Here is a 26,200-nt window from a genome sequence, read left to right as displayed (position 1 = left end):
CATGGCGATCTGCACGTTGGTTCCATTCGGGGTCTCCTGTCAGTATATCCATTGTAAAGCACTAATGAAAGGGTTGAAGCTTTACCTGCCTTTGCAAGTCCAACATCCTCTTCCAGTCTTTTTCAGCTGGTCAGTTGCATACGACGCCATATTACTTTGAGTGTGGCTGGAATACGTGAGCCAACTTTTTGCGAAGCGGAGGTTTAAGCGGAAGAGAAGGTATGCGCAGAAGAGAGCAGTAGATAGTGAAACTCCGACAAGTTTGGTTCTTGGTCAGCTCAATCGAGAAGGGCGGCCTCGGGCTTCCCCGGGCTTAGCATAAACCCGATGAAGCCCCCTCCAGTCGATCTTAGGTAGAAGACCAATCAAGGAGCTGGATCGGAACCAGCCGAATCCACCAGGGCAACTTTTCACGAGCTTTGATATTCCACTTTGTCTTCGGCGGGGGATTTGCAACTGATGCCTGAGTTTAAGATACCCATGCAACTGAAGCAAAGGCCTTGCAACTCCGCCGTCTAGCAACTATCCGCGAGAATGTTGTCTATTCTAGGGGGTTGAAACTCCATGCATCTCCGTAGAAGGGGCTAGATATTTTACCACTGCCAAACAATCAGTGTCAAAGCTACGGATCATGCAATGTCTTGACAATGTATAAAACGCGATGGTTTCCCGTTCATATTCCACGTATAGAGGACCACAACGATCAATAGAGCTAGATTGATTGTAGCTGAAGCACGTATCTCTCACTAGCTCTCGTAAATAGCCGTCGACATGGCCTCTTATCTTGTTACTGGCGCCTCGCGAGGCATTGGAGTATGTATCTGCAGACATCTACAATTATCTAAAGCATCAACTGACAGTATCCTACTATTCTTGAAGTTTGAATTCGTTCGACAGCTATCCGCTAATCCCGATAACATTGTTATTGCTCTGGTCCGCGACAAAGAGGCCACAGAGAGGAAGATAGCCGCGGAGATTACTGCCTCCAATATCACTGTTGTCCAGGCCGACATGACCAATTTCAAAGACCTTGAAGCCGCTGTCGCCATCGTATCCGAGATAACCAATGGTACGCTTGACTACGTGATTGCCAACGCAGGCAAGATCTCGGACTGGTCCGGCCTGGACAGTGTCCAGGATCTGGGCTTGGCGGACCCCAAGCTGCTAGAAGAAGACATGTTGGACCTATTTCGCATAAACGTTGTTGGTAACGCGCATCTGTTCAATCTTGTTGTTCCGCTTGTCCGGAAAGGCACTGCGAAAAAGGTCATTGCCATCTCGTCAGGCATGGCCGAGCCAACCATGACCACCAAGTGGAAGCTGACTCTCGGTTACCCTTACACCGTCAGCAAAGGGGCTCTGAACACGCTCATTACGAAATTCCAAGCGCAGTATGTGGATGAAGGAATCCTTTTTCTGGCTGTATGCCCGGGGTCAGTCGACACAGGCCACTTGCCCAATCCAAACGAAAAGCAGCAAAACAATCTCATGGCCATGGCAGCAGCGTTTCAAACGTATCAGCCCAACTTCACTGGGCCTGTACCGCCCTCGGAAGCAGTCACAGACGTGCTCAAGGTTGTGCATAATGCCACTATTGAGAAGGATGCCGGAGGATTTGTGTCGCATTTTGGTAACCAACAGTGGTTGTAAAGATGAAAGAGAAAATATAATTCGTTACGACTAGAGATTGACAACTCCCGCATGTTCCGGGGCTGAGGCAATGAGTATTAGCGCGTGCCGGTCGAGGCTGTCCGAGTATAATCTCTTTCAAGCTTTCGGCTTTATTCTTATGAAAAGGCGAAACTCGATGCGGCCTAGCCCTCGTACTCTCGCAACACTCCCAATTTCTTCCAGTGATGAAGAACCTGGGCAATAGACCTTTGATTGTTGCGTTGCAAAAACTTATGGACAAGACTTGTCAGTTAATATATGCTCAGTAAACTCTTCAAGATTAGGACCCTCTCTTTGTATCAAAACATCAATTCAAGTCTATAGCAACTATAAAATCCAACTTGTTACAAAAGCTCATTGTGCCTACTGCTTGCCCTTGGCAAAGAAATCCTTATCACGATAATCCTTCAACACCGACGCAGGCTCTCCGGTATAGCCAGCCTTGATCATCCATTCCTTCACCGACTTGACTCTGTTGGGCAAAATGTCATCCAACAGAGCATAGTCCCTCTTGGTCAGCTCATCCTTCCAGGTGTTCCAGAAGCCCGAAAAGTTCTGGCGGAACGTAAACAGGGTGGAATCGTTGCCACCACCGGCAGCACGGCCAACGATGGCATCTGGCTCGGGGAAGATTCCCAAGCTAAAGTATTCGTCCAAGCTGACATCCTTGTAAATCGCCTTTTTGCCGGTAACTTCTGTAAACGCTGCGGCAACATCCTTCCATGCGACATCTTCAGTGCCGACATGGAGTTCAAGGCCGTTGCTGCGCTCCGGGTGGTCAAACAGCCATCGAGCGTAAGATCCATAATCTTCGAGATAGATGAGTGGCATTTTTGCGTTTCCAATGGGTAGAGCAAAGACCATTGTCTCAGGGTCGCTCGGGTTGGGGAAAGGTCGAAGGAGTTCCGACAGACCTTCGATATAGAGGCACGAGGTCAAGACAGACCACGCCATCGGCTTCGTTGGCTGAGCTGCAATAAAGTCGACAACCTTGCCCTTTCCATCCAAATGTCCGGTTCGATACTTGGGGTTGTAGTTTCCGAGCCTAGTAGCATATTCAAGACCGGCATAGAGGAAATGCTTCAGGCCAAACTGGCGGGACAGTTCGTAAAGGCGGGTGCCCCAATAGACCTCTGCCTTTTCTCCAATAGCAAAGCCATTGGTGTTGGCGAAGAGATACGAGACGCCCTCGAAAGCTTTCAGAAGGGTGGGCTCGTGGTAGCTATCCCCCTCGAAGATGGTGACTCCTGGGATTGCGGCGAGTTCCTTTGCTTCTGGAGAAGAAGCAGTCCTGGTAAGGACGCGGACGGCGTATTTACCGTCAGACGCAAGGGCTGCAAACAAGTATTAGTGATGGATTTTTTTTAAACACAGTTAAGAGTATACCTTTGACGACAGGAACTCCCTGGGCACCAGTGCCACCGATAACAAGGACTGTTTCAGGCATTTTGTAAATGTAGAGTAAGTTGGATGAGTTGAGCTTGAGTGTGAATGTTTCTTTGCAGTTGAGTGATTGTTGTGGAAATGTTGATGAGGATAATATTTTCTCTCTGGATATCTGGAGGACTTATATAGTCAATTGTGTCAACTAGTATAAAGCGAATTGGTCAGGCCACTTTGCTTTAGGTTCAGCCATTATTGAATTGCTATTGCCAGCCACGGGCAAATTACATCACAACTGCGCAGGCAACTTTTCTCCAAAACCCCGCGACTAGGGATGATACGCATCACTCTGGTTGCCTTTCACTCTGAATTCAGAACTATTCACTTCTATGTCTGCCAAGGCGGCTGACATATTCGTTTCTACGCTCAAGGGTTAGTCATTTACTGCGTCACGAAGAGTTAAGTTTACTTGAAAACTAATCAACCGGGCGCTGCGCTGAAGGATGAAAAACTAATCATCGCGACTTAGCGTGCAGCAGCCCTGCATAACTAATCACGTCAGATCACTAATCATTAATTATCATACGAAGTCTATTCTGAAGGAGTATGCTTTGAAATGTTTCAATCGGAGCATAGAAAATCCCGGCAACAGAAGCAGATAGTATTTTGCTTTATAATTGTGATGGTGACTGAGTCGTTGAATGAAACTCAATCGCAGAAAGAATATTAAACAATTGATGAATCTGTAGACGAGGTTGTCGCTACTGTGAGACAAAGTTGTCGCTACTGTGCCGCTACTCACCCTAGGAGTGTACGGTTATCCGCGAAAAAACCAGTTAGAGAGAACCAATATGGCCATACAGTACAACAAATTAATTGAGGCGATTCGTGAGGCTATACCTATTAAAGCAAAGCATGCGTCAGAAAATATCATCTTCTGTACGCGTCACGTAATGAAACGTTGTCTATTTTTTTCCTTAAAAAAACACTAAAACTGAGTAAGATACATGTAGGTAGTAGATTAGCATCACTGTTGAAGAGAAGTAGTTGGATCCAATCGGCACAATTTTACCAATCTGTACCTCTTGTTCCTACGGAATCAGTAATTATTCCAATTAATTCAAGCTTTCGGTTTCCAATTAGAGTATACAAGAGTCAGGTAGATTATATCGTTGTCAAGCGATTATGCTTAATGTATCTGGGGTAGTAAATCAAAGTCTCAAACCGCATTTACACAAACAACACCTACAAAATCAATCATTACAAAATGAAATGCCGCAGCAGCATACATCTGTTAGTCTCTCTAGGTAGAGAATGTTTTTCTAATCCCGGTGGGAGAACCGCTTCGAACGAGTCAGCTTCAGGACTTGCCGTAGACACGATGACACACACCACGCAATGCTCTCTGCTGCCTTGATCCCACGGGACATTTCTCGTACTTTTGCCCGAAAGATTGTAAAGCCGGCCTGAAAGCTCCGATGAGCCCTCTAACAAGCAACGCAACGCCATTGTTCGGGCACAGGCTACCCCCTTTTCATTCGAAAGAGGCCTTGACTAGCAACACCACTAGCTTTTACGGGTAAAAGATCTCATATCCGTGGACAATTTAGTTGTATATTCGTTGTATTGTACACACTCGGCCTCTGCGTGGGATCGCCTGTCTCAGCGGCGTTGTGATTTTCGACTTTCTCCGCTCTTACCCCCCCGAATCCTTTCGAAACAACGGTGCATATGGACGGCGACCACTGGCTGAGATGAGCACATCATCCTTTTGAATGCTCCATAACGACGGTTCAACGAAGGTATAAAGCCAGGCAGGAGTACACCCATTGGAGGAAAAAGATGCAAACAAAAGCACAGTTGGTGGACACGGTAGGACGTAGGATTTCTCTAACCTACGATGTGGGTCGATATCACCTTATTAAAATTGTTGGGCTATGGAATGGGGTCTCAGGAATAACCCAATGATGATCTTAGCCATTACTCCAACATCAGACATCAGAGGACATGTTCATCGGCCTACACGAAGAGACTGTAACCGGGCGTCTTCTAGTCGATGTCGGCATCCCAGAAGGGGGGCGATGTACACGATGAGATTGTAGATGCAGAAAACGGCTCCTTGGCAAAAACAAGTAGGGTTTTGCCTCAATTTCTTAGACTGTGGCCCGTTGGCTTAGGCTCTAAGCGAGTAGCAAGTCCAGCCCATGACGTGTCAACGCTTGCAGCTATCGACTCCAGTGCAGGATTGTCATGATAAGTCTTGTAGGTGACAAGTAGTTTACTCATTCGTGTGGTCCTCTGACCAACTCCCATGCAAACAATCACAATCTACGCCCGATGCTTATACACTTCAGGGGTAGCGACTTTTGCCAGACAAACAGTTAACCAGTATCTCCCGCAGCGAAAACAAGACTGATCATGCTGTTTAAAAACCTCTATTAATCTTCTAACCAGCTCCTAGTACATTGTCTGTCTTTATAATTCTTGGAAGATCATATGAGTTGATAATAGCTCATAGTTGTGTTTCAGAGGACGGGCAAGAAGGCTTCCTTGTGGGTGGCGAAGGATCGGGGACACTGGGTACCACTTCTTGAAGCAGACTTGTGTTATTTTTACGCGACAGAGGGATTTATCTACGCCAATCTTCCCCTCGTATAGGCTAGTTAGGCGACATGTGTGCCCATTTGCTCCGTACGAGACGAATCTTGTGTCGTCTAATTCAAAGACCATTTATGAACCCATGAGAGAATTACAAAACCAAATCCTTTGACACGATAACTATCCTGGGAAATGATTTAACGTGAAGACGAGCTGTGAGGACACTCGGCGTTTGGGTCATCTTATATTCGGAGCTTCGCGTCTCCCATCAGCTGGCGACTGAGGACACTTGATCCTCGTACTTTGTTTTTCCGGTGATCAATTGCACAGCAGCGTAAATATAACCCAACATGTTACCCTGAGATTTTACTTGATATCGTTTACTATAGACTGGTTCATTACGAAAAGTGTTTCAGGCTTCACAGAGCTCGCACCCTGAGATATGGTCGGATGAGATGAGGTAACGCGATAGAACAGGTGGCGAGGGATAATGTTTTCGCGAAGCCCCTGGCTAAATCAATTCAAGGATTGTGTACTAGACCCCAATTGGCCTGTAATGCTTGGTGAAATTAGAAGTTGTGGGCGTCTGACCATTAGTCAAGGCGTCTGTTTAATAATCGGATTATTCGATCAGTTTATATAGGCATCAGCATAACCGCGGGCATCCCCGACCGGTGAAAGGGAAAAAACTAAGACGCGACTTTTAGAAGTTTGCTGGCCTGCAAGAATGACTGACTTAAACGTGGGCGATTCAATGAGGCCCGTGGCTGGAATCCATCGACAGACGTTGACTGAACGACGAAACAGCCAACATCGAATGGGGGCTCGATCAGCCAGGATTCGGCCAAAGAGGGCCCAATACGTGGCCAGCGCCTGGTGAGAGAACGCAAGCCTTGCTTCTCCTCGCTGTACTGTTCATACGTGACAGCTTGGTAATGTTGGCTTGCTAACTTGGATTGTGCCATCCTATTCAAGTGATGGATGTCGAGGACGCAAAGTCCGCTGCACTGGACAGAGGCCCTGCGAGCGATGCTCAAAGTTTGGTATTCCGTGCAACTACGGAGACGAAAGTGCATCTGCTGCAGTGACCGAAGCTTCTGAGGCTACTACGTATGTTGTTCTATTATCATATAACCTTTTATCTTGGTATGTGTCCTGAGGTTGTTTGTTGCTGACGACGAGGATTTGAAGCAGTGAAATTCAGAGGCTCAAGGACGATGTAGCTGCTATGCAAGACAAGCTCAACTTGATGCGTTCAAGCCTTGTATCTATCCAACTGCAGATGAGTGTTGGACCGGACTCTCGTATCGATACAAACCCCGAGCCCGACAGGAACATGCACTCGCCGTCCTGGAATTTCCCTATACGCTTATCCATGATACCGCCCTCCATAACGGCAGTCAATAGCACCCGCCAAGCACCCTCATGTCTACCTTTCAAGCGGTTCACAAGTCCTGATTCGAGTTTACAAATGTTACAGCGCTACCTTGATGTGCCGCAGAATAGGAAACATGGGGTGCCCGTATCTCCCCGACTGGCAGCACCGACCTCGCTCTCGACTGGAGGAGACTGCGGTCACACACAGAGTCGAGAAAAGCCCTCCCTCGCAAATTCACCACAGAGGCTGCTGTGGCTTATCGGCCGTGCAGAGGCGGCTCGGCTATGTGATGTCTACGAACGTGAAATAGGAACAATCTATCCTGTCGTTGATATGAGCGAAGTCAAGCAAATTCTTGGTTCGTTGTATAGCGCTTACGAAGCTGCAAACTATTCGTCGACGTCACCTGTTCCTGTTGTTGAAGAACTCGAGGACGTGGCTGATGGTGACGTTGAGACATTGAAACTCGTTCTGGCGATAGCACTGCTGGCGGAGGGTGGCGGTCGGCATACAATGGGAGAGGCCATATGCGAAGAGGTTCAACAGCAGCTGGTTTTCCCAATGGGACGGTTAGGCGAGTTGAAAGACATCGAGAATATGGCGCTGTTGGTTCGTTCTTTTCCTCTCAAGCCCCTCACTGTGTTTTCCATTTATCAGCTACATAATGCTTTCACTTTTCTAATCTATCCGACAAAATACAGGGCGTCTCTTTCTACCTTATGAACGACGAGAATCAAGCATGGCGGATGATTGGGCTTGCTGCTCGTCTGTGTATCGAGCTCGGTTTGCACCAGGCAAATTCTTCGTACGAAATCCATCACAACTCCAAAGGTTCCATAAGAGCACTAGCACTATTCTGGGATATTTATATCCTTGACCGACGCTTTAGCCTCAGCACAGGCAGGCCGTTTGCTATACAGGATGCGGATATCGATCCAGCCTTGCCGAAACCGGTCAGTATCCCTCAAAGACTTTGGGGTCTGATATGACGCCTCACATCGCTGACCATTACAAGGATGATTTATCACCGTATGTCCGTAGCATGATCGCCTTTGCAAGCATGGGATCTCGGGTACGGGCATCACGCGTCTGCTTCGAAGGCAACGGTTCACATTGCGATTGGGAAGAAATCGCCTACCTAGACTTCCAAATCCAACACTGGAGCGACGCGCTTCCTTCATCTTTAAGGCTATTCAAGACTCAATCATGTTCCCTTGAGGACGAAAGCCTGGCCACAGCTATCAACACACCTCTTGATTTTGCCGCTATAGAGGAACAGTCTTTGTTTCTTCGCGCACTGCTCCATCTCCGCGCCAATGATTTGCGTATCTTGATCCACAGACCTGCCTTGCATTCGTCTGATTCAATCCAGAAGAATCCTCTGAGTGCGCGTACTGCCGTCAATGTTGCACGTCGCTCGCTCAACTTGTTATTGTACCTTTGTCGCCTGCCAACCCTTCATCCCATGCATCACGTCTGCGCAACCCATTTCCTAGCCTCTTCGCTTACCGTCTTGCTCCTTGCAGTCTCACACGCGCCAGAGGATTTGGGTGCTGAAGTCCGTGATCAGCTACTCTCCGCTCTCAGCTTCCTGGAAGACCTCAGTACGTCGACTACTCACTCAGAGAGTCTCTGGTATACCGTCCGGAATTATCGAGACCCGGTAAAGAGACTCGGCGAAATGCTTCAAGAGAACATCAACAGCAATCGGGCAACACCAGCAAAGGACGCATTTACTTCGCCAAAGCATAATGATGAAGGATTTGCCACATATTCTGGCACAGGGGGCCTTCCAGTGTTTGACTGGGATATCACCGGGGGCCAAGCTTTGCCTGAAGAATGGTTCAACGAGTTGCAAGAGCCCAGGGGATAAAAGCTTTCAGGATTTGATCCCGTAAAGCCCATTGGAAGACAAAGAAGCAGTTTAAGGAATCTGGGCTTCCATATCTATATGCTCTATAACTTGTGGTGTCGTTAAATAAGCTTCTTGTTCTTCAGAACTCGCTCAAGTGTAGTTTCCAGATCTTCCTTTGGTATATCCAGGACATCATTCCATCTCGTTGCGCGTCCCCCAACGTCGCAAAATCCCCATGGCCCATGAGTCGACCCGGTAGCTGAATTGAAATAGCCCTTCTGCCATTCACCCTTGGCCATCATCAACCGTCCTCTTTCTGCTAACTCTACCGAAGATGCCCGTGAGATGGCCATCTTCTTCCCCAGTAGCCTCTCCAGTCCTTTGATTGCTTCATTTGGACACACTTTGAACGAATTGACATATACTTGCTGATTTCGTGTAGTATCAGGGTGCGTTAGTACTAATGCAATCGCTTTTCCCGCAGTCTCGAAATTGGTCGCGTCATATCGCTGGGTGCCCGAATCATATATCGTTGCCTTGTAATCTTCAATCTCCCAACCCATCAGACCAGTACCGATCTCTAGCAGCTGTGGCATATATTAGCCATTGTATTGCTGAACCAGATAATTGTACATTTATACCGAGTCAAAAAATGGGCCCGTGTATATAACTTAGTTGCTTACTTTAAAAATCTACCCTATATCCTCTTGTATAAATTCGTTTGCCACAGAAGCATGCTCTTGTTTGGAAAACATTTCTTGTACTTTTGCTAATAAGCTTAGTAAAGTAGTTGTTGTCATTGAGCTTTTGGACTTTTATAGCTACCCACCCTATGTGTTTTCGTTTATGCCATCGTACTATATACATGTTGAAACCAAAAAGTCGCCTGTATTTCTTTTTACACAGGTATCTCTTCTTTCCGCCGTCGGATACTCAACTTGACAGTCATATCTGTGATGCCTTGAATCCCATAGCGTATAAACCTGGGCGTGACGCCATCTTGAAACTTGATGTCATACTTGAGAAGAATATTGATCAAGGCAATCTTCAACTCATTCGCTGTAAAGAACCTTCCAGGGCATGCAAATTTGCCATAGCCGAATGCAAGATGCTCTGGTGCTGTTGAGACAAATGTGGCGTACTTCTGCTGCTCCTTGGTGCCCTTGCGTAAGTTGTAGAATCGGTAGGGATCCCACTTGTCTGGACTGTCGTGGAGTTTGGGATCCCACATTGAACTTGCGTCAACAGCTGTGACCATGCCCTTCGGAATGACAGTGCCGTCAGAGAGAACAATTCGTTGCGTTGCCAAGCGGCTCATTGAAACTATGATAGGATGAGTTTTTGAAGACGGCATAAGTTGGGTTGTTTAACATACCGGTAGTAAACGGTTTCATTCGCTGACTCTCCTTGATGACGCTGTCCAACAACACCATCTGGTCAAGGGATGCCTTTTTCCACCCGCTCTCTTTGAGTACGGATATGGCCTCCTCTCTCAGTGGCTGAATGATTTCTGGATGCAAAGCAAGGTCGGCCAGCACATGTGTCATGAGGTCAGTTGTTGTATGAACGGAGAACGTCGCCATACTAAGCTGGATGAGCTCTGGGTCGTATTTTTGTCCATTGCTCTCTTGCGCGACCCATTCAATCGCATCATTGTATTCAGGTGCTGGCTTCCCCTTGGCAATGGCCTCTGCTTTTACTCTTTGACGTTCGACAAGAATAGTTCGTAATAGTTTGCGTATATCAGCCATGTATCCACGGGCTGTTCGGCAATTTGCGTCAAAGATGTTTACAATGTACCGCATCCAGGTTGGCCAACGTTGAAGGCCTTGGAATGCTTTGGTAATAACGTTGGCGTAACCTCCGGTAAGGCGTAGCCACTCTTTATTACTACAAAGCTCAGGACCGAGAAAAACTCGAGACGACATTCTAGAAACCAGCTGTAGAACTGTCGCTTGAAGCGGTACGTCGTGCCATTCTGGATTTCAAGGTCAGTGGTGTTCTTCTCGGCGTTGACTCTGCTAATCTTGCCATGGACATACCTGTCTCGTCTGTAAAAAGATCCGCCAGTGCCAGGGTGGTTTCTTCGGCGAGAGGTTTTGTAATTTTAACTATGCAATAATATCAGTATTACCATTGGATTGGCCAAATATGATGTCCAGGTACATACCGAGCTGTTTATTGAAATGTTTTATGATGACGGTCCTCACAAGCTCATTATTTATGTCATCACGGAAAATTTCAAATCCTGCTAAATGAGAAGGGAAACTCTATACATTGTAAGAATAAATAAATAATCCGCGCATGATGGTATAATACCTTTGCGAGTTGCTTTCGGAGATTGAATCTCTCGTCGTTTCGGAGCTCTTCTGCCATGGACCCAGGCAGAATGACCATGGATCCAAATTCTGTGTTTAGCATGCCGGGCGTATTCGGGTGGTCGCGAAACCAGCCCCCTATCAGGTTTGTTGCATTGAATTGGTATAGTTTTATGGCTCTCTTGTTAGAGAACTCAAAGAAGCCTTTGCCGTTAATCTGGGGGATCTTGGAAGACGAAGCATAGCTGTAAATGCAGCCCAAGACGATTAGCGCGGCAACAATCCATTGGGTGGACTGAGGCCGAAACTGTTCACTCCATTGAGCGGACTGAAGCTGAAGAGACTCCAGCGAAATGTTCATCTTGGATCAACTCTGGGGTGCTCCGAGCCCCAAACACACTACTCCGTGTAGCAATAATGACTGCTTATTTCTTGAGTAATACCCGGACTAATATTTTCCTTGGCAAATGGTGTATACATATAGTGCAGCGGCTTCCGGCCCGTAAGCTCTCACTGTATACTTCAGTAAATGCATAGGTACGCGTACCGTTTAATTACCCTTTGAGGATATTATTGTAAGATTTTTGCCCCTCGGAAACCATAGCGTAGCCCACTATATTCGGTAGTTTCCCCATCTGGCAATCCCCCTCCTCACTATTTTGCTGCTATATTTATCGCCGTATAAAAGCCGATCCCTGTTATTCACATTCATCGCTCTATCGGTAGAGGCATATGGAAACTTCCTTTTCAGGAACCTTCTCACGCCTTCTGCACTCTTCCTACATTGGGTAAAAGCTACAAGTAAGGCTTCTGAATTGCCTTTCTGAGGCAAGTAATCTATACAAGCTGGTGCCCACTGGGAACCTTGGCTCACGTAAAGCCAAGACATCTGCTTACTCGACGCTAGCTATGGTCCTTATTCATGGAATTCTCCGAATGCTGAGGCTGTACTCGTAATTTGTAGTTCGTCAGGCCCAGCCTAGCGGTCAGTGAAGCACATTTCATCTCGGCCGTAAATCAATAAATACTGCGTGACGCCCCAATTTATAAAGTTATCAAGTCAAATCAGTCTTGATACACCTCTTTGGACATTTTCAAACATGAGACACTTCAAGAACCAAATCGGTTGGGCCCTTACCACCGGGGCCCTGGCACCAATGTCTGTCCTGGCTCATCCTACCAAGCCGGGCGGCAAGTTTGCAGCACCAGTGACTCTTCCCCTTACCTGGGCCGAGAGCACGCTGTACCGTCCCGGTCTTTGGATGATGGATGTAGCAGTGGGCACTCCGCCACAGATCCAGGCTCTGACTTTCGACACGGACTTTGCCGATATTGAGGTTCACAGCGCAAGCGATGGTAACTTTACAGAGGCTTGCAAGACTCAAATCCCATCATTCTGTTCTACATGTAAGCCATCAAGTAATTTCCGGTGAATAAATGCCATGCTAATCATGATACGATCAAGACAATGTTAGTGCCTCAAGCTCGTTTAAATCTCTCGGCAAAGGCACATACCACTTTGACTCTGAGCTTTTTGGCATCCCAGAGGATGGAGACTACAGCACTGAAGTCCTTCATCTGGGGGGTGTCGCAATCAAGAACCAGACATTTGGCTATACGACGTCTAGTCGCGAACCATACGGCAACTTTGGCCTCAGTCCACCAAACAACGAGATCGGAGTCATCACAAACACTTTCCCGCAGTACCCAACTTACTTGGAATCTCTTGTGCTCCAAGGGATCTACGAAAACGCCTGTTTCAGCGTGTGGCTTGATCCTCATTATCCATGCGAGGGCTTCGAGGATATTCCAGACGGAGAGGTGACGTTTGGCGGCATCGACACGGGCAAGTTCAAGGGCGACCTCGTGACTTTTCCAGTTCAAGGCAAGGTTAACGGCTCTGCTATGGCGGCTCACTGGGACTTGTCACTTACGAGCATCACACACGGCGACTCCAAGACGAACCTCGCTGAAGAGCCCGCCGACTGTGTCGTGTCTATGGGCGATGGCCAACTGTACCTACCAGACGACGTCTACCGTAACCTTGCCATGTCAATTCCAGGTGCCTTTTTGAACGAATCGATTGGTTTCTACGAGGTGCCGTGCGAGGCGAAGAACGACCCAACCAATACATGGACGGTCGGTTTCACGTCGCCGAAAACGCCAGCTCATCCCAAGGGACAGGAAATCTCCATCGACATTCCCGTGCAAGGCGTCATTTGGCCCATGAGCGCCATCTTTGGCCCGACTGCAGACCCAGACACATGCACTATTGCGGCACAAGGCCCTTATCTTGGATCTGCATGCATTGTGGGTTGGACCATGACGAAGTTTGGCTACTGGGTTTTCGACTTGTACAATGGGGAGATTAGTTTTGCTCCGCCAGCTGCCAAGGGCGAGAAGAAGAGCCATGTCGTTCCACTTCCCAAGAACGGCGTCACTGCCCTCAATCTTCGGTCTTAAAGACACTAAGGGTTGTTAGAGCCTGACTGTTAGATTTGGTAGGTTGGGCTATGGGCTTTTGGCTGGTGTAACGGCCTGATTGGCCCTATTGCTTTGTATCATAGGCCATTCTTAGAAGATATCTATAATCTCTCTTTCTATTAGCTATTATTATAATCCTTCTTTCTATTAGTTCTTGTATTCCATGACTATCTAGGTTGAAAGCTTTATGCTAACTATCGCTTGCCTTGATGAAATCCAAGCGAACTATCAGTCCTTTATCATTAGATGTGATGGAATCTATATATCCCAATGGTCTTCTAGAAAATGGGCCGTTTTTATCGTGATGAATCCAAGTTTCAGTTGCTGAGTTGATGGGAGATTTCTCCTTTTGCCTAGCCGTATAATTACCAATTATGATACTATGGAATGCAATCAAAGTATTGTTGGCAGAGAAGTGATGGCTATGTAATTACATCACAGTTGCGATGATTTGAGCCTTTGCACACTGCGGATATCTTATGATGCATTCATGATTGAGCTATTCTATTTCTACCTCAAAGAAACACTCCCGAATTTACACCTTAGGATAGCCCTGTGCAACAATCGTCCGCACTGTCTCCATAGCTTCGACCAAATATCCTTCAAATCGGGCAGTATCATCCTCCCGGCCGTTGACAATAACCAAAGGATCCGAATGATGAACCTCGTAATGAACAAAGATACTGCCCGGATTAGGCATCAAAAACCCGCCCTCCTGCATCCTCAAGTAGCCACCAGAGCCCAGACAATCCGTCTTCACCTTCTTCGGGCTGAGATGTCTATCGCTATTCTTCCATGCCGCAGAGCGGAACAAGGCGGGCACCTCTTTTCCCTCAGCCAAGGCAATGCCCATGAGCGAATAAAGCGATTCCACGTATCCGCGACCGTCTGCAACCCGTCGTAGTGACTGGACGTGGCTGATGGTAGCCTCCTTGAGCTTGCTTGCCAACTCCGTGACATCACCCTTGCCGCTCTGCTTAAAGCTCAAAGCGGCTTCAACCCAAGCAACAATGTCAGGGGTCAAGTTTTGGAGCCAGTCGATTCGGCCTCTGGCGTACTTGGCGAGAGTGACTGTTTCCCAGACGGGCTCAAAGTGGCCGTAGAACATGCGCGTTGCCATGAGAATTGCCATCAAGACAGTACCCTTTGAGCGTAGGCCCTTGTTGCCGATGAAAGATCGGTTAAGCGCGGGATAATGACGGCGAGATGATCCGATGATGTGGTAGTGAGCCAAGTTTCTCTGTGTCTGTTCACCGATGGCCTGCTCAATCGAAGGCGATGTTTCTAGAATGAGTTCGCGGACAATGGAGGCGGGAACCCCGTCGCCCACGCTTTTTGTGTCGAAGATCTCATCGGTAATGTACTCGTTGAGTTGCCTGGTGGTCAATCCATCGAGCTTGGAATTCTCTCCCACGAGAGCAGATACGCCGTTTGCGGCAACGGTGAACTGGAGCATCTTGTCTAGCCAGCGATTGGTGAGGTGGCGGTCATTCAGAAGGATAGAAGTGCAGCGCTCGGAAGAAGTCTCTGGCGCGGTGTCATCCAAAGACACCACAAATGCAGCTGACTCGATAGTGTCAACAATAGCAGCATTATTGGGGCCGTAGCTCTTTATCTGTGTGCGAAGTGCGGCCCATTCGTCTCGCTTCTTGGTTGTCAACACGGAGACTGGCGGCAGACTCTGTTCAGACGACGCGAGGATTTCGGCAAAGACTCTCTTTAGTGACGCATAATCATCATCCTCGTGTACGGTAATCTCATACAAGTGGCCTCTGCGCATCACAACCACCTTGTTGTTGGGAGCATACTTTTGTGCCAGATCAATTTCCAGCCCCGGTTCCTGCGAAGTGTGGAACAACCATTGTAACGATTCCATATCCAAATTGACTTCGTTGAGCGTGTGTTGCTCGAGTAATCCATTCTCAAGCCGCTTCTTGAAGTTGAACGCAGCTGCAGTAACGATAGCTGCTCGCTCAGCCTGCGTATGTTTCGGAGCACCATCAGTGAGGTGACCAATCCAGAAGAGAGCGTGATCTTGCAGAGGCTCACGGCGCTCCATGTGAATGTGGTTGTCGTAAAACTCGGATCGAGTATCGAGGCCTGATGGACTGGTCCGAAGAAGCTCCTGCAATTCCTTACCAGAGGTGGAAAAGTCTTCGAGAACAGGGCCCATCTCCTCCAATTCCTCTGGAGAGCAGATTGCCTTTCGAGAATCGGCAAACATTTTCAGAGTATCAGAAAGATCTGCAATGGGAAGTGGCCTCAGTCTCTTGGCCGGCTCTTGAGAAGGCGCCCGAGTCGTTGCATGAGTCGACGCAGGGAGCATTTCACTCTCGCCGATATAACCATCGGTCTGGTCATCGCCTAGTAGGCTGGAGCGTACCGTCACCTTGTCTGCCAACGCCAACAAGTTCAAGCTGTCGAGAACTTCTGACGATTGAATTGGGGCGCTAAACTCTCTCATGATCCAATTACGAAGCTCAATGGCAATCAACGAGTCAAGACCGAGATCGACAATAGACTCATCCAAGCCCACGTCTTGAGGTTCAATGGAGATGAGATACGCAAGCTGGTTGCGGATCAGCTCAGCTACAAAGGCCACGATTTCATCCTTGTCGTCCGTCTGAGCAACAAATTCTTCAAACGTCCTTGTCTTTTTAGACGTGTCATCGCCCGCCTGCCTCTTTGCCGTTTGACGAACGTGGGTGAACATGAGCGTTTTCGCGGTGCCGTTGACGGTAATAGTCTCTCCCAAGCTCTCCGGCGTGAAGCCAATCACGGCTTGGGAAAGTCCAACCTGACGGGGCTCTGTGCTGAGTGCGTACTCGAAGAATGCGTCTAATTCATCGTGGCGAATCGTTGTCAGGCCTTGACGTTGTAGCGATTGCATAATGATGTCGCTGTTTACTGTTGCGTCTTCAATCAATCCCATGTTGAGGACCATGTGGAAGCAACCTGAGCTTCGGTCGAATTGAGCAGCCGCATCCTGTAGAGAGTTTGCAGCGTTGTAGTTGGCTTGTCCAGCTGAACCAATGATGTTGACTGCCGATGAAAGTGAGATAAAAAAGGTCAAGTCTTCTGCCTCAAACACCTTTTGAAGGTTCAATGTGCCAAACGCCTTTGCTTGGAGGACGCTGTCAAAGTCTTCAGCAGTCATGGTATCCAGTGTCGAGTCTCTCGGAACGAGACTGGCCTGAACGATGCCTTTGACGGTGGGCAATCCCGCAGCTTTGATCTCAGAGAGTGCTGCCTTGACACTGCTTTCTTGAGAGACGTCGCATTTCAGGCAGTGCAAGAGAGAGCCAGGGCTCAGCTCTTGAAGTTGCTTCTCAATAGCTTGGTGCTGAGTTGCGGTGGCACCACTTCTCGAGAGCGTAACAAAGTATCGAGCACCGGCCTTTGCCATAAGGCGTAGGAATCTCTGGCCCAAGTCACCCAAACCACCGGCAACTACATACGTGGCGCTGGCTTCAAGTCTTGGGCGAATATAACTTGGCCGTTCAACCTTGACCATGGCAACATCGTCAACTTGGACCACGCATTTACCCACGCTTTCTGATCGAGCAAGTCTCAGCGCCTCGTCGAGTCCGTTCAGCGGCAGAGTAGTCATCTTGAAAGGTGCCAGGGATAATCCCTGGCCAACCATCTTCATGACTCGCTCGAGGAGTTGGGACGCTTTCTGAGGATTTGCTTGTGTGAGCGACCCAAGATCAAAGGTGGCGACAGTTCCATTGACAGCCTGTGCGATGCCACGACTGCGGATCTGCACCAATGTTCCGAATGGCTTCAGGGCGTTTACCATCTCTTTTGGAATAGATGACACTGCACAACCAAGTACAACGTCAACTCCACCAGTTCCAACAATCTTTCGCAGTTGACCCTTGAGGAAAGGGCTGTCGCGGGGAATGACATCCTCTGATGGCATGCCGAAAGCTTGCTGCAAAAATGCGGCTTCATCTGATCTATTCACAGCCCCAATCACGCGAGCTCCAAGATGCTTCGCCACCAATATGGCAGCCTGGCCAACATCACTCGTGGCTCCATCGACGAGGACAACTTGTTCAGGCTGGATATCGACAATGCCAGTCAGTGCATGGCATGCCGTCATGAAAGACACGGGCAAGGCTGCAGCAGTGGCAAAGGAAATCGTATCTGGCAATAGTTGCGCCTGCGATGAGACCACTCTTGGGCGGCTTGCAAAGGCCTCTGTGCCCCAGGCGACAACACGATCGCCAATCTTGAAAGCAGATACACGGGAGCCTATTGCAACTACAACGCCCGCATACTCGCTCACTGTGATGCTGCCCTTGGAAGAGTTTGAGCCAAGTCCAAACGCTCGGGCATCGATTTCGATGCAAGTTTCGTCCAGTGGCTCGTGATGGCTCTCATCCTCGACAAACACGGTATGAGCAGCGCCGTCCTTGCGGGTGTCCAGCTTGAGTGGCACACGGAAGTGCGTATAACTCTCAAGTTGCGTGATCTTATCGTTCTTGCCTGAGATTTGTCGGTTGAGAGTGTCACTGGGGATGACTCTGGGAACCAAAACCTCGCTGCCCGTGTAAATATACTCTCGCTCACGCGGTGCTCCTTTCTTGGGGAAAGATGCAATCATCTTGGCAATGAAATCGAGTAGCGCTGGGCAAGTCTCCTCGGTAAACGCTTGCTGCACATCGACCGTCACCATCTCAAGACGATCGTTCTCAGCGTGTGCAGTTCGTGCTACACCCGTGATCAGATGCTTCTTGGGGTTCGTCGCGTCTTTCTCGTCTGTTTGCATACTTAGCCAAAGGACATTTGCGGGCTTCTGTAAGAGATCCACGATGTGTCGAAACGTCTCTTCACTGACGCCCGACAGGATAGGGTTAGAGCCATCGTCAATGACAATATTGACGGCGTCGTCATTTGGCCGCTGGCCGTCCCAAGAGGTTGTAGGCTCTGCTGTAACATAGACTCCTTTTGTCATTAGGGCATTTGGAAGCTCGTCGATGACGCTGCTCATGCTAGGTAGCAGACTCGGTTCGACGATGAATCTGATGCTAATAGAAGAGGGCGAGGAATCAACAGCTCTTGCGACCATGAAACTGAGGTTGTCAGCCTCTACCGCAAATTGCAACTCAAAAGACGCGTCAGAAAGTTCATTCGACCACTCATCCGCAGACAAGGAAGTGGTATCCTGAATCAATAACAAGACGCCATCAAGTTTCAAGAGCTGGCGCACGTTCCATAAGTTCTGTGGAAGATTCGTATTGCTCGCAGTATTGCAAACGAAGAGAACATCATAAAAGTCTTCTTGGAAGCCTTGGTTCACAATGTCCTCCTCGATATCGAGCGATGAGAAGTTGAGCATAGTAGACCACTCCTGTAGCTCACTGGCGACGCTATCGGACTTGTCTTGCGAGGCCAAGTCATAAGTAGATGGAACGATCTTATGCAAGTCCAAGGCCCTGAGGAATGCTAGAGTGGCATCTGTGTTACCGCCGGCAATCTCAATTACAGAGAGGTCAGACTGCTTGAACGCCTTGTGCTTTAGGTACTCTGATAGCGAAGCTAAACAGCGACTCAACGGGCTCTCAGAAGCCGTTGTTTCCAGTGATTCAAGTGACTTTGCTGAAAGAAATCTCTCGTCCGGCCCCCAAAACATTCCATAGGCAAGGTTTCGTTGGTCCACAGCGGCATCGTCTAGGCCTTCGGACGCTAAGCTACGCAACTCCATGCCCGAAACCGAGAGAACTGGAGTAGCTGTCAAGTCACCGTTCCCAGGAAACACGACCATGTCCGCTTCTGCTGCTCTGAAATGACTTGATGTCAAAGTAGTAACTGCTGAGAAGATGGCACTGGGTGCGTTGTCTATATCAGAAGACAGGACCAGATCGTCAAGGCGGACAGGCATAACGGAACCTGCGCCCAGCTTGTGGTTAACAAGAGGCAAAGTCGTATGCAGCAGTATATCCAAGGTGGTGGGATGGATAATATGTGGTCGAATGTGTTTTGCAGGCATGACAGACCGCACATCAGGAATTGCAATGGTAGAAGAGGCAAACCCGTCGCCGAGGTGTATTTCCTTAATCCCCGAGAACGTCGGTCCATATGCGTTGCCGACCTTTCTAAGGTCTTGATAGAGTTGGCTTTGTTGGATGCTCTGAGTAGAGGCCAGATCAAGCTGCCTTGAGACTTCTCCATACGTGGTCAAGGTCTCAAACCGCTGCTGCTGGTCTGATGCAAATTCAACTACAATGGATCCACGGCAATGTTCATTCCAAACGTCATCGCTTGTACAAGCCGTTACTGAGAAGCTGTGATGCATCGTGGTTTTGGTGTCGGCTCCTTCGATGGGGTTAAAGGCGAGCTGCAATTCCACCCGGGCACGGCCTTCAGGAACAACAAGACCCTTGAGAAACGAGACATTCTGTATTCTCATTCGTTCAATCTTCTTTTCGGCATAGCGATCAGAAGCCAGTTGTGAAGCTGCTTCCATTGCCATGCATAAATAACCCGCACCAGGGAAAACAATCAGGTCATCGACGACATGATCCCTCAGCCATGGGAGGCCCTCGACGCCAATCAAGTGTCTCCATACCGGCCGAAGAGGCGTATTGTCTGTCATCCGAAGGCCGAGCAAGTCGTGGTAAGGGTGTTTGCGCAAGCGGTAATCCCTGCTTAGGCGAGACTCGTGCCAATGCCTCTTGCTGTGGTCCCACGAGTATGAAGGGAGATTATACAAGACAGTTGCGTTAATTCTTGTTCGATCTGATGCCGCAACTGCGGCTGTCTCCAGCGAGTAACCGCGCGAAAACAGGCTGCCGGCCATAGTCAACGCACTTTGCACTGAGTGAGTTCCACGAACAAGAACAGAGGTGTAGCTGTACGGAAGAGGCTCCTCCAGCTCAGCAATGCATTGTCGTGCCGGCCCAGCTAAAGCGGCATGAGGGCCGATTTCAATGAATATGCGATGGGGCTGTACATCCTGTGCTGATGCTTGATCTGCTCGACACAGAGCTTGAAGAGCGTCACAGAACCTCACTTTACCCACAAGATTCGAGACCCAGTAGTCGCCATCGAACTGGCTCGATTTGAGAGACCCAGTGACTGAGGAGAACATCTTGACACCAGTGGCCGGCAGATCGCTCTGCTCGATGTTGCCCAGCTTGGCTCGATACTCGCCAGCCGCTGCTTGCATGTGGTGGGAGTGATATGCAGTGTCGACAAGCAGCCGTCTGTTGAAAGCATCATCCTTGGTAAGCAGCTCTGAAAGCTCAAAGATGGCAGCATCGTCTCCAGAGATTGTGCTGCTGCTGGGGCTGTTCTGGCAAGCAACGACTGCTTTTCCCTGCTGGAGCTTTTCCAGATACGGTTGGATTTCATCTTCTCCAAGGCCAACGGCGAGCATGCCTCCCTTTCCAAAGCCCTTGCTCTTCGCTATGCTCGACGAAAAGCCACGATAATACGCTGCTTTGACGGCCTGATGCTGTGAAAGATGCCCTGCCGCATATGCAGCTGCGATCTCACCACTAGAGTGGCCAACAACTGCATCAGGAACGACGCCCCAGGTGCGGACCATGTCCACCAAGGCAATCTGGACGGCAGTGGTAGCAGGTTGTGCCAGCTCGGCTTCTCCTAACCGGGACGTCGCTTTATCCCGGAGAAGCTCTTCAACCAAGTCCCACGAGGACCCAAGTTGAGCAAGAATCTTGTTGGATTTGTTGATAGAACGGTCAAAGGTTGGGTCGGCGAGCAACTCACGGCCCATGCCTGCCCATTGAGCACCTTGACCACTAAAGACAAAGTTGATTTTGACATCGGGAGAGATTCGACTGGCGGCGTCTGTGGTTTGAGATGCCTTGCTCAGCGCCTCGAGGAGCTCGCTGTGAGAAGCAGCAACACAGCTGAAACGCCATGGCATGACGGATCGGCGCTCCAACAGTGTATAAGAGAGATCTCTGAGGATGGGTTGATCCTCACGCTTTGATACCCAGTCGGCCATGGTTGCCAGCATGCTTTGTAGCGATGCTTGATTAGCTGCAGAGAGGGTGAATAAGCGAGGCATCTCCGAGTTGTCATCAACGACTGCTCGTGGAGATGGCCGCTCTATGACTGCATGGGCATTGGTGCCGCCGTATCCAAAACTGTTGATTGAGACCCGTGCCACGTCTCCTTGACGCCATTTCTGCAGCGTTCTGGGTACTTGAATCTTCTTCTTTTCAAGGTTGAGATTCGGTTTTGGAGTATCAAAGTTGACGTTGGGTGGAATGGCGCCGTGCTCCAGGATCAGAATGGCCTTGATCATGGCCGCCAGGCCACTCACACATTCGAGATGGCCAATGTTGGACTTGATCGAGCCAACAACTAGGGGGTTACTGGCATCACGCTTCTGGCAGAAGACGCGGGAAATGCCTTCCAGCTCCGCGCCATCGCCTGCAAGCGTTCCAGTGCCGTGAGCTTCGACGTAGCCCACATCCAACGGGTCCAAATTCAGATTGTTCCACACCTGACGCTCCAGTGCTTCCTGAGCAGAACCACTCGGAAGCGTGATACCCGTTGTGTGACCGTCCTGGTTGATTGCAGCATCGCGAAGGATGGCCCTGATGGGATCATTGTCCCTGATGGCATCGTCCAGCCTCTTGATGACCAGAGTGGCAATGCCTTCGCCACGGCCGTATCCCTCACCTCGGGTGTCAAAGGAATACGACTTGCCGTCCTTGTTCAGCATGTGGAGGTTGCTCATCCCAATCATGTGGTCGGGGCTGAGTATCAAGTTTGCCGCACCGGCCAAGGCAATGTCAGACTGCCCCGAACGAAGAGCTTGACATGCCTGGCTGATGGCTGCCATGCCGCCCGAACAGCCCGTATCGATTGTTACTGAAGGTCCGTGTAAGTCGAAGAGATGTGATATCCTGTTTGCTAGGATGGCATCGCCGGTTCCCGTGATGTGATATTTGGGAATGCTCATCATGTCCTTGTAAGTGTTTCGATCGTAATCTCGCGTAAACATGGCCATGTAGACGGCTGTATTTGACTTTTTCATGTCCTCTTGACGAATGCCGGCGCTTTCTAGCGCCTCATAGGTCGTCTCTAACAAAAGTCGTTGTTGGGGATCCTAGAAAGCGTCAATACTCATCTGGCACGTCGATTCCTGGAAACACAGCGACCTACCATTGACGCAGCTTCGCTAGGAAGCACGTTGAAGAACCCGGCATCAAACACACCGACATCTTGGCTAATAAAGTGCCCTCCGACATGGTTGTGGGTGCCGTTTAGATCATCCGGATCTGGGTGTAAGAACGCCTCTTCGTTCCATCTATCCGCTGGCACTCTCGACCAGGCGCTTTTTCCATCGGCTAGAAGATCCCATAGCTTATCGGGATTCGTTGCATCGCCCGGCAATCGGCAACCGATTCCGACAATGGCTAATGGGATATGGCTTGTGTTCGTCATTGAATCGTCTATTATTGAGTTGGTAGGGGAAGGATGCAGACGATGAAGCAAAGAAACAGGGTGGCGTAAAAGGCATGAAGGAACAGGTTTTCACAAGGGACAAACAAGGACAGACTGGAGGTATAAAGTGAATCTTGCACTCTGCCTTTAGATTGTACAAGAGAATTTATAACATCTCCTCAACCCTACCAATGTTAATATCCCCTCACATACGATCACGCAAAACAAAGTAAGCCGTGTGTGTCAGACTGTCAGACGCTTTACGGGCCTTGCCAAAGTGGCCCGAAACCATTGTTAGTCGGGGTCGGTTTCTTCCTCTTTGGGTAATACCCAATGTCCGACAGTCGGTTTACAATGGCATGTGTTACAACTGCACAGATGGGCTTGCCATATTCCGCAATCCCTATATCCCTTTGAGTGCGGCATGGTGTGCTCGCTGTACCTTTAATACTCGAAACCAATCAGACAAACAGACATGAGGATATCTCTGCTAGAAGCAGAAAAAAAGCGGACACAGTACATAAACCATACCTTGCCGCACTCAAAGGGATTGCTGTTTTGCAATAAGGCCCTGGAATCATTCAAAGCGTTTCCGGACTTTGGAATCATTAAAACTGTTTCCGAATCCGAACACAGTACACATGGTCTACTTCCCCTTTTGGTAGTATAAGATGCATGCCAAGATAGATGAAAAGGTATCCTGCGTTGCTCACAAAATTCTTCTGATCTATCACAAACATCGAGACGGCTTGTGAATTGACGCACAAGAGTATATATCCTACGGTTTTTTTTTTTTTACACTGCACCGAGGGCACTGAATGACCTTCAAAGTGATTATCGTGGGCGGTGGTCCCTCTGGGCTGGTTGCAGCTCATGGATTTCACCTGGCCGGCATCGAGTTTGTGCTTCTCGAAAGGAGAGACTCAATCATCGACCATTCGGGTGCCAGTGTTGTCCTTGCTCCCGCAAGTATGCGTATTCTCTCCCAGTTTGGCCTGCGTGAAAAGCTTGAGGCGGCTGGAGCCGAGCTTCACCGCGTCAAATCCTTCACACGCGAAGGATATAAATTCAGAGACAGCACCCAAGTAAGATTACTCAAAGAATGGTTTGTGGACTCAGCTTGGTGATGCCATGATACAGGCAGAAGAAAACTGACTTGCGATTTTCTAGTCTTGGTTGCGCACAGTTCATCTTTCATCGACCTGAGCTAGTGCAGATTCTCTACGAAGGTCTGCCGCCAGTGGCTAAAGAGAAAGTTCTCACAGGAAAGAAGGTTACCAAAATCGAGCAGAACGAGCATTCAGTGCAAGTTTCTTGTTCAGATGGCAGTACCTTTGATGGGTCGATTGTAATAGGAGCAGATGGCATCCATAGCCAAGCAAGAGAGGAATTGCGACAAGCCATGCTGCGTCAAGGTCGGCAAGCCGACTGCGATGAGAAACAGCCATACGAAGCAGCATATCGCCTGCTATGGTGTACCATACCGAAACCACCTTCAACACACTCAGGTCTCGGGGGCGAGACGCAAGATACTGATCGTACGCTTGCAGTCATGGTCGGAAAGCAACGGGTTTTTTTCTTTCTGTATGAAAAACTTGAAGCTCCAACCCGAGAGCGAGTCGATTATTCCAACGAAGACATCGAGAAATTCGCCGCCTCCTTCGCAGACTATCCAGTTACGGAAACGTTATTGTTCAAAGACCTTTTTGATGCCCGCGCGGCCATCAAGGCGAATAAGGTGGGCATGGCCAATATCGGGGAAGGCATTGTCAAGAACTTCAGCAACGGTCGAATCGTCTTGGTCGGGGATGCCTGTCATAGATTCACGCCCAACGCAGGCCTTGGTCTGAACAGCGGCATCCAAGATGTCGTGGCCATCTGCAACGGCATTCGCGCGGCTGTTAAAGAATCTTCAGACGGCAATCCAGATCGAGCGACGCTGGAGACCTTGTTCAGTCAATATCGCAACGACAGACTTGCGTCGATAAAGAAAGACTTTCGCGGGTCATCGGTATTGACTCGCCTGCAGGCTTGGGCCAACACTTGGTTTTACATCATGTCTAGATTCCTTTTGGTGCCTGATTGGTTCCAACGGTTCACTATACGATACTTGGCGGTTCCCAACATGAGGCTCGCTCCGGTGTTTAATTATGCGCCAGCGGACGAACCATATATTGGCACAACTCCCTGGGCTCACCCTGTGCCGACAAGAGCAGATAAACGAATATATTGATAGATAGTGTCTCTTATAATGATTAATCCAAGTGGTCTTTTATCAAACAAACTGATCCATGTTGTGACGGACTAATTATAACAGCAATGTATGGAGGCGTAGTAGTGGTTGTGGCTCTGCTCTTCAGTTGGCGGGCAAGAGCAATAATTCCAGCAATTATCCTGCAGATCCTAGAATTCAGTTGTGATGGTAAAATTTCCAAGTATAAAGAACAAAGCTTCTCTGACTTTGAAATAACTAGCCAGCTCCAGTAAGAATTTGTCGGCGGTCGCAAGCTTTTAGATCCTTGTGATTATGGACACATTCCGCTGTGTCTCACAACCAGCAATCATCACTACAAATTATTTACTTTGCCCCGAACTTATAAGCTGCCCAAATCCTAAGCTACCTACATCACGCCATGGAGAGGATCAGTGTAACCTAGGCCGCTGAAAACACCGAGTACCGAGACAACAGTCCGCAGATACCTAGCTTAAAGCCAACGCGTCTCATCTGGACTCATCCACACGTAGCTGTGCTTACTCTGTCTCACAATCTTGTCGATTTTCAAAACAGTTGGCAGGCAATTAGCGCTCTTCAGCAAAGCAGACCCCCTGTCTATACTGTAAAAAGCATTCCCGGAGCTCTGCTGCGTCTTACAATGTACATACTAGGAATTACCGACACGTAAAACACGACAAGACTTATTATGTCGTCGCTCAGACCCGTCAATGATCACGAAGCAACATTTTCTTTAATAGCAGCAAACCCAAATTTTCAAAAAGTGCTCCGTTGCACTGCACAACCATTCTCAGCCGGGGAGGCCGTCTTTCTCTTCTCCTCAGCCATAGTATTATCATTGCTTCTTT

General features: G+C 48.8%; 7 protein-coding genes across 7 annotated transcripts; 4 read left to right on the top strand and 3 right to left on the bottom strand.

Annotated features, from left to right (window-relative positions):
* Positions 1–771: 771 nt before the first annotated feature.
* On the top strand, positions 772–1,650 carry Triagg1_10148 (uncharacterized protein; the record flags this gene model as incomplete). Its single annotated transcript, XM_062894188.1, has 2 exons — positions 772–813; positions 880–1,650. The coding sequence occupies 2 exons, from the start codon at positions 772–774 to the stop codon at positions 1,648–1,650; spliced, it is 813 nt and encodes a 270-aa protein (XP_062750888.1).
* A 384-nt stretch (positions 1,651–2,034) lies between these two features.
* Triagg1_10147 (uncharacterized protein) lies at positions 2,035–3,118 on the bottom strand (the record flags this gene model as incomplete). The annotated part of the gene is made up of 2 exons (XM_062894187.1): positions 2,035–3,005; positions 3,058–3,118. The coding sequence occupies 2 exons, from the start codon at positions 3,116–3,118 to the stop codon at positions 2,035–2,037; spliced, it is 1,032 nt and encodes a 343-aa protein (XP_062750887.1).
* Positions 3,119–6,934: 3,816 nt separating this feature from the next.
* On the top strand, positions 6,935–8,903 carry Triagg1_10146 (transcriptional regulator family: Fungal Specific TF; the record flags this gene model as incomplete). The annotated part of the gene is made up of 3 exons (XM_062894185.1): positions 6,935–7,639; positions 7,732–7,983; positions 8,046–8,903. The coding sequence occupies 3 exons, from the start codon at positions 6,935–6,937 to the stop codon at positions 8,901–8,903; spliced, it is 1,815 nt and encodes a 604-aa protein (XP_062750886.1).
* Positions 8,904–9,783: 880 nt separating this feature from the next.
* On the bottom strand, positions 9,784–11,564 carry Triagg1_10145 (uncharacterized protein; the record flags this gene model as incomplete). The annotated part of the gene is made up of 5 exons (XM_062894184.1): positions 9,784–10,208; positions 10,261–10,863; positions 10,928–10,996; positions 11,056–11,155; positions 11,205–11,564. 5 exons carry the CDS (start codon positions 11,562–11,564, stop codon positions 9,784–9,786), a joined length of 1,557 nt encoding a protein of 518 aa, XP_062750885.1.
* A 739-nt stretch (positions 11,565–12,303) lies between these two features.
* On the top strand, positions 12,304–13,666 carry Triagg1_10144 (uncharacterized protein; the record flags this gene model as incomplete). Its single annotated transcript, XM_062894183.1, has 2 exons — positions 12,304–12,610; positions 12,669–13,666. The coding sequence occupies 2 exons, from the start codon at positions 12,304–12,306 to the stop codon at positions 13,664–13,666; spliced, it is 1,305 nt and encodes a 434-aa protein (XP_062750884.1).
* A 556-nt stretch (positions 13,667–14,222) lies between these two features.
* Triagg1_10143 (uncharacterized protein) lies at positions 14,223–23,119 on the bottom strand (the record flags this gene model as incomplete). Its single annotated transcript, XM_062894182.1, has 2 exons — positions 14,223–22,781; positions 22,838–23,119. The coding sequence occupies 2 exons, from the start codon at positions 23,117–23,119 to the stop codon at positions 14,223–14,225; spliced, it is 8,841 nt and encodes a 2,946-aa protein (XP_062750883.1).
* Positions 23,120–23,937: 818 nt separating this feature from the next.
* Positions 23,938–25,352, top strand: Triagg1_10142 (uncharacterized protein; the record flags this gene model as incomplete). The annotated part of the gene is made up of 2 exons (XM_062894181.1): positions 23,938–24,224; positions 24,290–25,352. 2 exons carry the CDS (start codon positions 23,938–23,940, stop codon positions 25,350–25,352), a joined length of 1,350 nt encoding a protein of 449 aa, XP_062750882.1.
* Between the last annotated feature and the right edge of the window lie 848 nt (positions 25,353–26,200).

This window comes from Trichoderma aggressivum (assembly GCF_033847375.1).
Source record: "Trichoderma aggressivum f. europaeum strain CBS 100526 chromosome Unknown scaffold_066, whole genome shotgun sequence".
Classification (NCBI taxonomy): domain Eukaryota; kingdom Fungi; phylum Ascomycota; class Sordariomycetes; order Hypocreales; family Hypocreaceae; genus Trichoderma; species Trichoderma aggressivum.
Note: the sequence above shows the minus strand (reverse complement) of the source record. Positions and strands in the feature narration are given on the sequence as shown.